Below are 14,770 nucleotides of genomic sequence, written 5' to 3'. Positions count from 1 at the left end.
CTCCTTATCGTGTGTCAAGGGCCTGCCGTGTGTTATAATGTCTGCCTGAAAAGAATGGCAATGGATTTTGCAGAGTTTAAAACCACTTCCACACGCTCGGGCCTGGAACTAATGTACTCGTAATTGAGTATCCCAGAGTTGGAACGTCACAATCTTGACACGTCCACTTTTCTGGTGTGTTTAGGCTGTCGTGGATCCAAATCTGCAGGAATTCTGCGTTCACGTAAATAGTACGCATGCCTGGCCGCACACGTTTCCATTTGTCTTGATTCGTCTGTGCTCGTAAAGTTCAAACTTTGTGTTCCCAGCAGGCATTTGAAATTTCACGATGAAAATCTTCATGGGAGCAATGTTTGCTCTTCGGGCGCTGTTAACCGGTTACGCTTGGCTTCAGTTCAGTTCTTTTTATCACTCGGGATTGGAAGTGGGGTTTTTTCAAATCACATCTGCTGCCAAATGTAAGCAATAGGTCGGCGGTCATTGAATCCTTATGTTGTCTGCTTCACATAGCTTTATTATGAAATTGATAGTGCAACACCCGAGTGGGAGTGAACTGCAACAAAGTCAGTGAATTTGGTCTTTCAATAATATAGTGTAAAATGGAATTTTGCACATGTGTGTTTTCTTTTGATGCCCTACAGCCTCTGTTATTAGTCATCCTAATAGTGTTTGATGGGTCAAATAAATGTTGATTATTGTGTAATTTGTGGTTGTCGTGAAGTGTACTGCATCATATTTTTATCATATTATTTGTTCGTCATATTTTTGACTCTCATGTATGTTTAAGATAACACCAATTCAGAGCTCAGTCTTAAGCAGTACAGTATTACAATACTCTTAAATGACCACCACCAGGAAACATATTGTAAAATCAACATGTTATATCAACATAATATATTTGTATTTGTAAAAGCAGAATATTTGATGCAGCTCCTGTGTTGGATATCATTATGTTGTGCAAGTGGTCTTTATGTTGTGGCTGGTTGGTTTACATGTCCAATTTTATGGCGACGCAGTATATATTTGAGTAAGTTTTCATCTTGAGTGCAGGCTGTCTTGATGGGTGTCTGAAGTCATTTGTGTAAAAAATAACTCAATGTGTCACTTTGATCACATATTGGACCTCAGTTTTTGGCAGCAGAAAGTAGCGTTTTATAGGGGAAGCACCTGCTTCCTGACTAAGATCATTCAACACTGGTGCACGTTATGCACACAGATGCTGTTGAGTGACACCAAATCTAAAAAAATATTGTCCGAGTCCTACTCCCTATTGACTAAATAAGTAATATTGACCTCTAACCCTGTGACGCAGCAATCTCATAAGAAAACAGTCCAGCTCACCAAGCATTTAAATGACCAAGTGTCCTGTAATGTTTGCTTTGTTCATTTACCGGTACCCATTTTTGTCTAAAATTGCAGATTTTTTTTTCAAATCATGTTCAATTCTCTTTTTTTTAATAAAATAAAATATTACAAAAATATACACATCAGTGTTTATGTTCTATTAAATCATTCATTACAATTAAACAAACGACTAAAAATGATTTATTTTATTCCTAAATTAAGTAATTTTACAGACCATTAAAAAAAAAATCAAATGTAGCCCTTGAGCACAAGGTGTACCCGCCCCTGCACTAGAAAAAACAAGTGGGTTGTTCATGCGCACATTAAGATGTGTCACAACATTTTCAAAACGGCACAAAGTCTACTCCAGCAGCAGGCCATCGGAATTCATTAACACCCATCGATTTGTGAGCTGCAACTCTCAGTAACTGTCTCGGTGTTTCAGCTAATTCAGCAGGTCTTAGGTCAGGTCAAGCTGTTCAGTTTATTTCCATGGCCTTTCACCTCAAGCAATGACTTTTTGATTGCTGCCTTTTGTAGTATGACCCGATGACTGCGGGGTGATATCTTGTGTCAAGTGGAGAAAGTGGAATGAATCTGCGATTAGGATGGTCTGCTTTTATTTATTTAGAAGGCCTGACTTTTGACACATGAGAAGCCAGAAAGAAGAGAAGAAAGGAAGCTTGGTGGAACAAGGGGGACATTTTTTTGTCTGGAGCAGGGCTCAAACTAGTTCCAAATCTCAAGTTCTCATCTATAAATAACAAGAAATTTAAAAAAAAAATCTTATGGGCTCAGACAAGCATATTTCCAATCAAAATGTCATATCTGCAACCTCAAAGCTATTGTTACCCAGCTATGCCCCTGTATGGCATCAAAGTACATTCCACTTGAGTGAGGCAAGCGGTGTGGTGCGCTTTGGCACTTTTTGTACAACTGATGAAATAAAAACAAAGTATCCCTTGTGTAAAAATAAATAAATAGTTTAAAAAAAATCATAATCTTATTTGCTGTAGTGAAACAGTCTGCCCGGCAAGTGTAGAAGTGTTGAAACGTGTGTGTGTGTGTGTGTGTTCCCCCCCCCACTATTGTCATCCTCTGTGTCTCCCCTACGTGCAGCTAGCTTCTCATTAATCCCCAATATCCTCTTCGTGCTACATTTGGAGCAGACGGAGATAAGAATGAGGAGGAAGGGGAAAAGGAAGTCTTTTGGTTTGGCTGCCCTCTCTCTACTCCTCCTTTGAAAATGCTTGCAACATTTCATGGCTGCTCTGCCTTGACTTGACCTTTCTGAACTCAGATGTCATAATGTCCTGTGCTAGAAGCTGTCATTTCAACACAGCGTAATGTTCTAGATGCTTTATCTCTGTCTCCATCTCCTTCTGTAACTCACTTATCTGTTATGACGTACTTTCCTGACAGTTGTCCAAGTCACGACATGCTGGGTATATATGCACTGACACATCAATACAATGGCTGCTCCTAGGAATAGTCGTCTTCTCTGAATCCCCGTGACATGTATCTTTCACCACTACATTCACTCCCTGACTATACTGGCTTCTCCCATTTTGGGACAGGATGTTTTTTGTTTGTTTGTTTAGCTGCAGATGTAGCAGTGCTTTGCTGCATGCTAAAATCATCAGATAACGTTATGTTTCAAGATATGATGTTATGTAATACAAGTCCTGTTAGAGTGCAGCGCAAACTTTCGTCACCTTTAGCTTCTGTCTGTGACTTACCTTCAGATAAAATGCATATAAAAATATGAAGTTTGCTTGCTAGCAAGTGTGCTGTTGATGGATGAACCCCTTATATAAAATGTTAGGTTTTGTGCACTTGTTGGGGAGTGAAAATAATTAGAACCATTGGGTGATGAGAAATCTTTTGCTTCCAGTTGCTTCTAAGGGAACACTCAGTTTGCTTGAATTCCAAGTCTTTCCACTGTTTGAACATGGAATTCAGTTATTCTTTTGCAGACCACTAGAGGGAGCCCACAAACCATGTGAACCACTTTGAAAATCGCTACTTTAAATGCTGACTGAGCTTAAGTCTCACTGTATTTTTGTTAATGTCTACTATTTTTATTTTGTAGCATATTTTCCTGTATCATTTTAGTTGTACTCCAAATGTCAGTGTCATCGACTTGGGACGTTCCACTGTAGTGTACCGACGTGTATGCAAGGCATAATGTCGTGGTCACCTTCTTGTGCAACACGTGCCATTGTTTTAATCACACAGCAGGCTTCCCAACAAGTTAAAAGGAACTTTATTTTCAAATGGTTTTCAAACAGAATGTATTACACAAAAAAGGCCATCATCTTGATTGGAAAAGTAAAATATTGTCAACAAAAACATAGCAAAAGGATTGCTTAATGCATCCAGGTATCTTGTTGTATTTTGTCTAATTTCCTTTTGAACTTTGCTTTATTCCGCCAGATCTGTGTTGCGCTTCCGCAAGGAATGATTGCAGCTTAGTTGCCTTTAATGCACCGCAAGTAAAGCCCACAAGTAGTGGAATCAGATGGATTTGATCCCCTCAAACCTCCAAATTGAATCAACCTAAATGTCATTCAGCTGTAGTATTAATTTTTTGTTTGTTTGCTTTTGTAATGAAACTTGCAGATGATGTACTTTAGCCGTTTCGCTGGCAGTGAAACTCTATTGGCATATGTAGACGTTATGTGCACACGGTTGCTTTGGTCCCCGTTTTTTGGTCCAGTTTGGTGTGAAAAACAGACGCGTCACATTGGTCCTCCTGGCCTGAAGATTTACTGGAAGTGGAAGAGTTTCTCCATTTTATGCTGGCTGGTCTGTCACCAAGCAGAGGGAACATCACAACAACTTTTTGACCTCAGTTGTTGATTATCTGCCTGGGTCTCCCGTAGCTTGTCATGCCGGCTTGAGACGCCAACTTGTTTGTGCCCATTTGCAGGCCGATGACAGTTTTGCCTTCGCTCAACTGCTCGTCAGAAAAATCCCTCCTGTTCTCTTGAGCCTTCCTGTGAACAAACAATATTTCTTTCTTTAAAAGGTATATCTACAAGACTAATTTCTTTCATGCACTGTTGCTTACATATTTTTGTATAGAAAAAAAAGGAGGGGGGTGCATACTTATGAAACCAGCTGGGGTGTCCTTTGTAATTCCCATCATTCTTTGTGACAGCCAAGCTACCCAGAGCCGCCAAGGTCCTCTGGACAGCCGCCAAATCCTTGCCTAGAGATAAATAATCAAATCAATAAAACACGCCACAAACACAAGTGTTGCGCGACACACACGCATTAGTCTTACTTTCAAAAAGGTCAACAGTTTGGAATATGTCCATTTTTGTGACTCCGTATTTTTCTGCCGCATTAAGGAACAAGGAGATTTGCTCCATTTGCCCAAAGGCCATTTTGGACTTCTTGATGCTCTTTACGGGCTTGTTGGATGGATTCAAGCTGTTGATGAGCTCGCACAACACCTAGAGACACCAAAAATAGCATAAATATGTCGCAGTAAACAGTTGGGATGGTAATTCTGCATCCAACGTACACATCCATCCTTTAGCCATTCCTGGAAGCCGGTTTTGCCAGCCTCTGGCCGGCCCACAGTAGGTCCACACTGGGCCACGATCCACTCCACCAGTGTTTCCTCAAGCTCCGCGTCGTATTTTTTATCAATCTTACACTGCACCTCGCGGCTGAGACCATAAGATGGGCCCTTGTTTGCCATGTTGATCCTGTTCGAAGGGAGAATTGGGTTTTAGAAACGGCCAGAGGAATTCCGAGCACTCTGCAAGTTATTGTGCACGTTCCGGAATGCAGATTGAATGGAACATTTAATGATGGGCTCATACACTAGCAATGGGAAATCAGGAGGGGGAAAAAGCAGTAAGACAATTCCATCAATTCAAATGTTCAAATCATTGTGTATGTATGAGAAAACAGTACAGTGTGAGGTAGAGATAAAGTGACATACCTTTGTTGTACAGCTAGACCTGATAGAGACTCTAAAATGTTCTGTTGATATGTGTGTCATCCCATCATGGCTGAGTATTTATAGTCCGTTTTAGTTTCATGTGTGACTGACAGAAAATATTCTTTTGTTTATGTGCCCTTTTATGTCTTTGATTTAAAACAATCTCCCCCTCATGGTAATTTGATTTTCTTTGCTCCCCACAACCCCATATTGTTTTAACTGTTAAAATCTTCCAATTTTCTAAACCGTTTCAAGAAATTCCAGCCAAACATTTAAAGTACTGAAATTGTACTATTCAGAATTTATACGTGGAAAAGAAACGGAAAAAAATAAATCCTAATGCTGTCAAGCATGACTTTCTTTTGCTTTTCAATTCATTTTATTTTGACTTCCGATTGCACAAACCGACCCTCTCTATGACCACATTTGAGGCTGTTCCAGAAGAGATTGTGTTTACCTGCGGTAGCACTGGATTGTTTCCAGAGACTATAGCAGCTGTGTGCTCTACTTCGTAATTACATCGACTTCGAAGAAGTCGAGGCGGTAAAATATTGTTGCTGCAATTCTCTTTCAGTATGTGAAACAATCATGACAGCGGCGGTTACGCAATCGCTCTCATTTCAGTCACACCCACTCCCCCACCACTAATATTTACAAACACATCATTGCCGTCTCCCAATTTGTACATGTGTGCTGACATGTCACGAGAGAAAAGGACGGAAGAACCCATGTCATGACATTGTCAGAGGAGGAGTGGGAAATGTCAAGTATTCTTTTTCTGCCATGGTATAGCCCCATAAACAGACGTTTATGAGTACGAGAACGAACATGCAACACACACACAAAAAAAGCCAGATCCATCTAATAGGGTGGCTGCAGTAACTACTCTTTTCTCAAAAAATAGAACAGTGGTTCTTAACCTGGGTTTGGTGGTTCGCTCTCAGGGGATTTACGGAACCTTAGACGTGGCGGTTCAGACTCGACTGACTCGATCAACGTGTCGATTAGTTATGACACGCCTGCTTGGCCATCATTGGTTGCAGGTGATCACATTACGTTGCTTGACCAATCAGTGCGGCGGGAAATTTAGTTCCGGTGACTGTCTGATAGTACGTCGTACAATTTAAAAAACGTACACTTTTTCCTTGAAATTGAATTGACTTTTTTCTTGTTTTTAAATAAATGTGTTAATTTTATGTCTTGAATTTCATTTTAAAAAATGTAATTTTGCATTCATGTACGGTGAATGTGCATATGATCTGGTTGGGTTCAATACCTCGAACGAGGTTCCGAACCACTGAAATAGAATTCAGCTGTTCCTCGGTCAAACTAATAAAAACCATTAACATAGAGATCCATCCGCCCCTCCATTTTCCAATCCGTTTATCCTCACAAAGGTCACGTGACGGCGACGGACTCCCCGAACTGGTTGCCAGCCGATCGCAGCTTTAAAGATCAAGATAGAGAACTATGTAGTATTTTTGATACTAATGGGATACTTTGTGTGAGGTGGCTATGCTTGTACCCTGAAAATGCACGTTACCATTATGCTGCAGAACAGCTCATTGTTGTTATTTATATTCCAAAGCAGCGGATGCGCTCGCTACCCTCCTGAAAAACTATTATTCTGCAAATACCCTCCGAATTTTACAGCTATATGGGGGTTCAACTTTGAAAACTGCACTATGATTGATTTAGGAGATATGCTTGTCTGACAGCAGTTTCAACTAACATTGTACAGCTTTCATTTACCATAGTGTGATTCATAGGGGCCGTTTGGCAACTTGAAACTAAAGTGTGGCGAAGAGTTGTGAGCTTTCCTGTAGTTTTCAACATAACTCTTCATCTGTGAGATAATGATCCCCTCCTCAAGGTTTCTTGCGTTTTTTTTTCCAAATGGGTTTTCTAGTTAGTTTTTCATTGCCCAGATGGGAGGTTTAGACCAGGGGATTTTGTCAATCTTTGTGACCTGTGGTCTATAGTGGAGCCTTTTCAGACACTTTTGTGATTAAGGGCTAGATAAATAAACTTTGACTGCCCGTTTTTTTTTCCTTTTTCATTTTTTGAATCTTTCCATGCAAAAGTGTCTCATTTGAAAAGCCTTTCAGAGGCACCGCACGTCTTGGCGATCGACAGAAAGGTGAACATTTTGATAAGTTTCAGCAGCCTTGTTTTCTCTGAATCATAGCCGACTTCTACCTCCGACTAATGCCCGTGTGGGCTTCCTGTTGGCTTCCACGGAATTGTCCTCCTTCCTGCATCCTGTTTGCTCATTCAGCTGTCACTTCCTTCCTCTCTCGCTAACAAAGAACAGTTATGTGTATACAAAGTCTAAACAAAATGCCAAACAACACTGCTGCTCACTGCAAGCAAGAACTGCCCTAATACCCTTCATAAAGGCCAGTCGGGAAAGTGTGTTGTGATAGCGTTCAAACAACTAAATCCCTCATTTGAATGATTTTGTGGGCATATTTTACTGAAACAGACGCCATATGGAATCGTTTAGCGCGAGTCGGAACATATTTTTCCCCCACACTTCCCATTTCTCGCCTTCACGTCTGTGGTAAATATGCCCACTGCAAGTATTAGGAATGAGCTTCGTATTTTATCACTGCAGTCAAAGTGCTTATGTGTTGTGAAGCACCTTTTGTTCCCTCAGGGCAGAAGGTCAGACCTATTACATCCCTTGCAAAACAGGGGCCTGACTTGCACAAGGCGAGCTTGCCGTGTGACAAATGATCGTTTTGTCTAATGGCTCCACGCTGCTTTGGATGAGATCTGCGTCTGTTTATTGTCTTGAGGTTGCAGCGGTTATACGGGTGGGAAGAGCGTAGGCCTGTTCGCGTCATGATTCCAAACCAGCTCACTTTATCAAAAACATCTGCTAGGACACTTATCTCTCCCAGTCTCAGGATCTGTGCTGTCCGGGCAGATCCCAACTACTCCAGACGTACTTATCTCTGAACAAAATGAAGGCGGAGAAGTCTGTATACTTTGACCTTAACGTTCACTTTGAGCCCTCAACCGTGCGCGTAAACAGCTGATTGGAGGTCCCAAAAGTCTTCCTGGTGTGAACAATTACGGGTTATTTTTCTGTCTTTGTAAACACATACTGCGCAGCGACAACATGACTTAAATCATATGCTTTTGATTAGCTCATCCAGTGGCACATTTTCTTGGAATGGATGATTCAACACGAGGGGGAAAAATGGATTCATTGTTACTATTCAGGTCATATCATTTTCTATGGTTAGGAATTTGCATTCTTTACGCGCCTGTCCTCATTCGGCTCAAAGCCATCCCAGGTGACTGGGGAAAAGACGGGGCACACCTTAGAAAATGGTGCCACACCCGCTCTCCATTCATGTTAAATGAGTACCAGTAGTCATTAGTTGCTCCCTCCCAAAAAACAAATTAAAAACATAAAAATAAAAGATTAGATGCACCCAACTTCATTGACTCATTATATATGACGTATATTACATAAATGTGTCCAATTGTACGCTCCAGACGATAATTCACAGACACTTCCTGAACTATGGGACTGGTTCTGTAGTTCCCAGACTAGCAGCAGGAAAAGGAAAGGAAAACAGAACGTTAATCATATTCCAAAGGAGAGCGAATGCGACATCAAACTTCAGTGCGGGGAAGAGCTGGTTCGCTTTTCGTTACTGCTAAGCGTGTTTAAGAGTACACGTATTTGAACCTTGTGGTGCTTCATTTCACCGCTGTGTTCCTCTTTTTACACTTGTGTGACAAATACAACGTGGATGTGCAACACAAACCGCACCTTCGTTATTTGCCCTGAGAGTCAACGCTGAGTGTTTTATTGTTGGAGTCTTAAGAACAACTTGATGCGCTTCTTTACTGCAAGTGAATAACACTATCGACCGTTTCACTGGTACTTCGAATGGTGTGTGTAGAGTTCATAAAAGATTCACGTTTGACCTGGAGCGGATTACGACGACTAGCATTTCAGAAGAGATTGTGGAGGAATGTGTCCCTTATTCAGGATGGCTGACTCTTTGACACTCATACAACTTACTACTTGTAATTCTAAAATCAGGTCGTTTTAGGGGCTCACAGTTATCTGCACGGTATTTGGGGATTGCTTATGATAGCATGTTCATTTTATCACTACCGGTTGTAAAACCCGGTAGTCCCTGAAGCTGGGTTCCTCGTACGACCCAGGATGTTGCTGATTTCTTTCAATTTAGCAATTTCCCTGTTGTTGCATCAGGTTGAGTTTTGCTGCGCAAGACTCATCACACGTTACATTCCGATGAGTTATTTGATCCGAAAAGAATTGAATGAAACCTCGCTCGCGTTGACCCAGACTGTGAATTCAATGCCGCCGCACCTATGTGTAGGCCCTTGTTTTTGGAACGGCTATTATTTCAAATAAATGGCTGCTTTCGTGCTGTCAGCTGAGCACTCTGTCTTACTCCCAGAAATCCTTGAACTGATACGGTTTTGCAATTCTTCGCAAGTGCAAAAAGGGAGGAACAGGGAAAAAAAATAATCAAAAAACATGCTTTCATAACACTGCAAGAAGGGACTTTGATCAACTGATTCCTGGTTAGAAGGCAACTTCTTGCAGAAAGTTAGTATTTAGCCTGCGCTGAAATTGAAAAGTGACAAGTGGGGTGAAGAAGGAGCCTTTACTTACTTTGTGTCGTCGCGTTCAGGTAAGTAATGGTACACTTGTCTTGTCTTGTTCTGCTCTCTTTCCGCTCTTATCTAATCCCCTTCAGCACGGTACACTGTGCACTGCGCAGGTTGCCAAGGTAAATACTGCAAACACCCTCGTCTGAAATATATGACTTCACCACATTCAAGAGAAAAGAGGGAGTCAGAGAAAAGAGATACGCCTTTGCGTCCTCTTATTTCACTCTGTGACCCGCCCCTTTGCTCTTTCTCCCCTTCTTTGCGCAAATTGTAATTCCTTATTTAGGAGAAGGAAGGGAAGGAAAAAGAGGCCATGTGACAGGGGAGTTTGGTGTGGTCACTGAGACGCATTTTCCAAATATCTATCCCCCCCCCCCCCCCGCCCACCTCCTGCCTCACCACTGAACAGCACTGGATTAGTTTGGATAAGAGGGAGGAATGATAGAGGCATCAAGAACAGTTTGTGGGAGGACAGGAAAGAGGCTGAATTATGGGAGAGCAGGGAACCAGACGGACGAGCTCATCTCTCGCCTGTGTGTTTGTCTTGTCTTAAAATCAACACATGCTCCTCTGCGCTCACATTCATTTCATTCTCATGTGAAAGGAACAGGCCACGACACGAAGCCACGCGAGGCTTGGGAGCGTTGGAACCGAAACTTGGCGTTTGTCCTTGCTCAAAGTTTGTTTCCATGCCAACAAAAGGGGACACTCCCCGCACCAAACATGCCAGAGACAAAAGCAAGTCTGCACATGGTGAGACATTTTCTCGACAAACGATGACATCAGATGTGTGGAGTCATTGCATTTCGTGGGCAGACATTTGTTCAGTAATGCTGGTAGTCGCGTTTCTGACGCATCGGCTCACTATGCGTGTTTTAACAGCTTCTTCCTGTAACCAGTGTGATATGAAACTTAACTGTGGGGAAGGCAACAGCGTTAATCATTGCCACACCTGATCCTAAAGTTGCGCTGTGGAATTGTTCCCTCCTCCTTAGATGCAACTCGGAGAAAACATTACCACTTTGAATCTTCAGTCTGCTATTCATATATTCAATACATTAAAGATTTAATTTACACGTGGCTCTGATTAATAATTTAGAAGCTCATTTGTCTGAGCACACGCAATTTTAGAACATGTGTCTCACATGTGTGTTTGTTGTTTGTCTCAGTACATTGATTTTTCAAACAACGACACTCAGATTCGCGTTTGTCAATATTTTTGGGGGCTTGGTACAGAGCCTTGACATGAATAGTGAAAATTCACGAGTCGTCGACTATACCGGTGCACCAACTATACCACAAACTATGATCTCCAAACACTTTAATATCATTTCAAATTCCTCTTAGAATATTACCCTTAAAAATAAGTGGTTTATGAATTATTTATGTTTCTCATTGTTCTGCATTTCTTGTTTTATTGTGAAGGGTTTTTTTCAGCCTTCGGTGAAAATGATCAGATTCGTTTTTTCGAGACAAAATGCTTGAACATGAACACTCTTTTTCTTTTGATCGCTTTGATTCTCCAATGGGTACTTCCAACCAGATTTTATTTCGATGGTGAGTGTTTGACACACATTCGTTTCCTTCATTGCCGCTTTTGTGTTGGGTATCATTAGATTGTGCAGATGTACCTCATCTTTTGTTTGCTATTCTATAGATACGTCTTGTGATGAGTCACTCTCGACTCTTCTCGGACTTCTTCTGCGCTCCACTAAACATCTGGTGTCTCAGACTGGAGCTTTTCCTGTGAACAGACCTAACAGGTTTAATTTGGTTTTGGGGTGCTGTGAAACTCTGCCACGTGTTAATGATCCTGCTGGGAGCTGCTAATTGAAAAAGTGTCGCCTGGAGGACATACAAAACTGTAATGTCATCAGGGTGTGAAGAAAAAAAATGACGCGTTAGACAGAATTAGAACTTGAACGATACAGGTGAATAATTCCGAAAGGATGACGGCAGATACTATAATGGTCTGGATTTGTGGTTTTCATACCACGAAGTCATTCTTGTTCTTAGAGGATCTTGAAAGAAATAATTGCCCCCCAAAAATGTGGTCATGTTTTTATTTTCTGACTCCTAAGATCTCGTATAGAGAACACAAATGTACTGTTTCAGGTCAAATGAAACATTGTACTTCATCAGCCTACCTACGAGGTCCTTGATTACATATTTCCACGGTACAGTGCTTTCTAAACATGTAATGGACTGTAGACCTATTTTTATGGATTAATTGACATTGTCTGTAGTACGGGCTTGAGTTGTGGGAGATAAAGAACTGCAGTGTGCGCTGGACCATCTTAACAATTCATGTGCACAACCTTGCACCATTAGTGGCTATGCGCACCCTGAGAGGTGTGCTCATAATGAGGTGCAGGACATGCATGAATAAAATAGTTGAGATAGACCACCGGCAGTGGATGATAACACAGGACCAAATAATATTTAGACACAGCAGGGAGCACATTTATATTCTTTATCTATTCCAAGCCCTGTTTCATACTGTGATGGAGCATGGTTGTACAAACGATGGTTGTACAAACATGGTTTCCTTTTTCTTGTGCTCCAGTATGTGCGCCTACCGCTCATGGGTGGCCAGTACACTGCTGTTTTAAACCTAATTTCCCTTGGGCATCAGTTGTCTCTTCTTTTTTTCATTTGAGGATTAGCAATTCAGTATGGGAGAGCTGTAGTGTGGCGTCAAATCCTCTTGGGGTCGCTGTGTCTCATTCGATACACTGCAGCCACCGAGCTTCTAAACGGTGACTCCTAAACGTCCATATAAATCTTATGCTTGCCATCTCCTCTCTCTCGTAACGCTATAGGATGCACACCAGCTGTACAATGGACATGTTCAAGGTGGATGTGTGGTTTGGTGTAGACACTAACAGCACGAAACCTTATAAATGCCAAATTTGTGTGACTTACACAGCAGTCTAAAATGCGTACGCAAGCCATCCTGGAGGGGCCAAATGCCGTCTATGAGACAGTAATTTAAGAAATAAGATTAGGTTTGCGCTTCTAGCCCGTCCTTATTGATCCAATCTAGTGGGTGGATTGAACGACTGAGAGATCCATTAACAACCTCCGCCGGCATCTTCGTGAAGAGTATACACATCATTAGCGGCTCATGGGAGGCCACTGCTTTTTGCATTTGACGTAACATAATTTGGCCGTAGGTTTCACACTTCGTTTCAACATTCACCAATTGCGAGAGGTGTGTCGGGATGACAAATGCATACTGTGGCATCCACGCGCCGATTGGATTTATTGCTGCGGAGACTAATTTCGGCGTCCACTGGAGGATTCCGTGTTCTTAAAGCCAATCCGTAGAGATATGTGGGTGCAGTGGTGTGATCATGTGTCCGTGTTCACACCCCGTTGATGTCCTGAAAGATATTTTTATTCCTTGGCTATGTGAATGAAATTCATGTTAACAGCTGTAAAGTATTTCCAGTATGTACTGTATGTTTTGTTTTAAACCGTACTGTGCAAAGGTCATTAAGTTTGTCGATATTGTAAAGCTAGGAGGACATTTTAGGTGACTCTTGATGAAGTTGCAGGTGTAACAGTTCAACCTTCATTTTGTAAACACCCCCAAAGTACAGTGCGTCCCCAATGTCACTATACACTGTAAACTGGGAACTGGAAAAAAAAAGGTCTGTTCCAGACTGCATTTCAGCACTTGTCTTTGAAGCTTTATGGCCATCTAAGTGCTCCAACCTAAAATACAATTGACACGAATCATAGCAAGTTTCTCGAAACAGGATGTGCGCTTGACAAACCACACTGCGGAAGTTCCTGCTACGATACCACTACTCACTCAGGAAAACGACAAACTCTGAGAGCAGCTATCTGACAAAAACTCAATTCAGCGGATACTTTGTTTGGTTAGTTTTACCTATACTGTCTTCAGGTTGTTCAAAGGCTTCAAGGGGATAAATTATTACGCTGAGGATTTGTTAGAGTTTTATGTGATGCCTTTTAGCCAAGCTGGAAACAATGACAAATTAATTGTGGATTGTAAGAAGGCTTTTTCAAGATTATGTCAGCACATAATTCACATTCTTCACTGATGGCTCCATTGGCAGGTTGAACCATGTCTTGCCGGCATGATGTCACGTTATTTATGTCTCTGACGCACATATCGCCATCCCGCCTACACGCGTCACCAGATCAGGGTTTGCCGTTCCAAATGATGAGCTCAGTGGTGGAAAAAAACCCCAATGTTTCTCAATCACAATTACAAATACATAACTTTACCGATGTTACATTTTGACATTTCCATTTTAACAAATCCATACGCCGGTTTTCACCTAAAAACTTTTTCGCTGGATATCCACAACAGCATTTGCTTTGCCACCATCTTGTGGCATCTTGATACCAAAGAACTGCGTTGAAGTGACTTACCCACAACAATATCATTCTGACCATAGTTCCAAAAGGTATCTTTCTCGCAAATTCATCACTGCTCATCACTAAAAGAACAAAGTGCCTACAGTGAAACATGGTGGGGCCAGCATCATGCATTGGAGCATTTTCTTCCGCTGGAACTGGGGCCTCTCAAGGTGAGAGGAATTATGAACTGTTCCCAGTACTTCGGTGCAATACATTTTTATTTATATCGTCAGCATGAAACATTGAGCCTTCTGCTGGGAAAAAATGAATTTCGGTTGAGTTGTACACTTTATAGGTCACATTAATGGTGAAGAACTTGTTAAAATTACTTATCTGTGTCTCATTTCTTTGCATCACAAAAGCCTTGCAAACCTGGTGCACTTTGAGGATGACACGTGATACAGT

General features: G+C 41.6%; 1 protein-coding gene across 1 annotated transcript; it reads right to left on the bottom strand.

Annotated features, from left to right (window-relative positions):
* Positions 1-3,593: 3,593 nt before the first annotated feature.
* Positions 3,594-10,177, bottom strand: LOC127588665 (transgelin-like). The gene is made up of 5 exons (XM_052047472.1): positions 9,972-10,177; positions 4,877-5,063; positions 4,634-4,805; positions 4,456-4,558; positions 3,594-4,343 (listed from the first exon to the last, which is right to left on the bottom strand). Exons 2-5 carry the CDS (start codon positions 5,054-5,056, stop codon positions 4,196-4,198), a joined length of 603 nt encoding a protein of 200 aa, XP_051903432.1. The 5' UTR covers positions 5,057-5,063; positions 9,972-10,177; the 3' UTR covers positions 3,594-4,195.
* Positions 10,178-14,770: the final 4,593 nt, after the last annotated feature.

This window comes from Hippocampus zosterae, chromosome 16, assembly GCF_025434085.1.
Source record: "Hippocampus zosterae strain Florida chromosome 16, ASM2543408v3, whole genome shotgun sequence".
Lineage (NCBI taxonomy): Eukaryota > Metazoa > Chordata > Actinopteri > Syngnathiformes > Syngnathidae > Hippocampus > Hippocampus zosterae.
The sequence above is the reverse complement of the archived record's forward strand: the minus strand, read 5'-3'. Positions and strand labels throughout refer to the sequence as shown.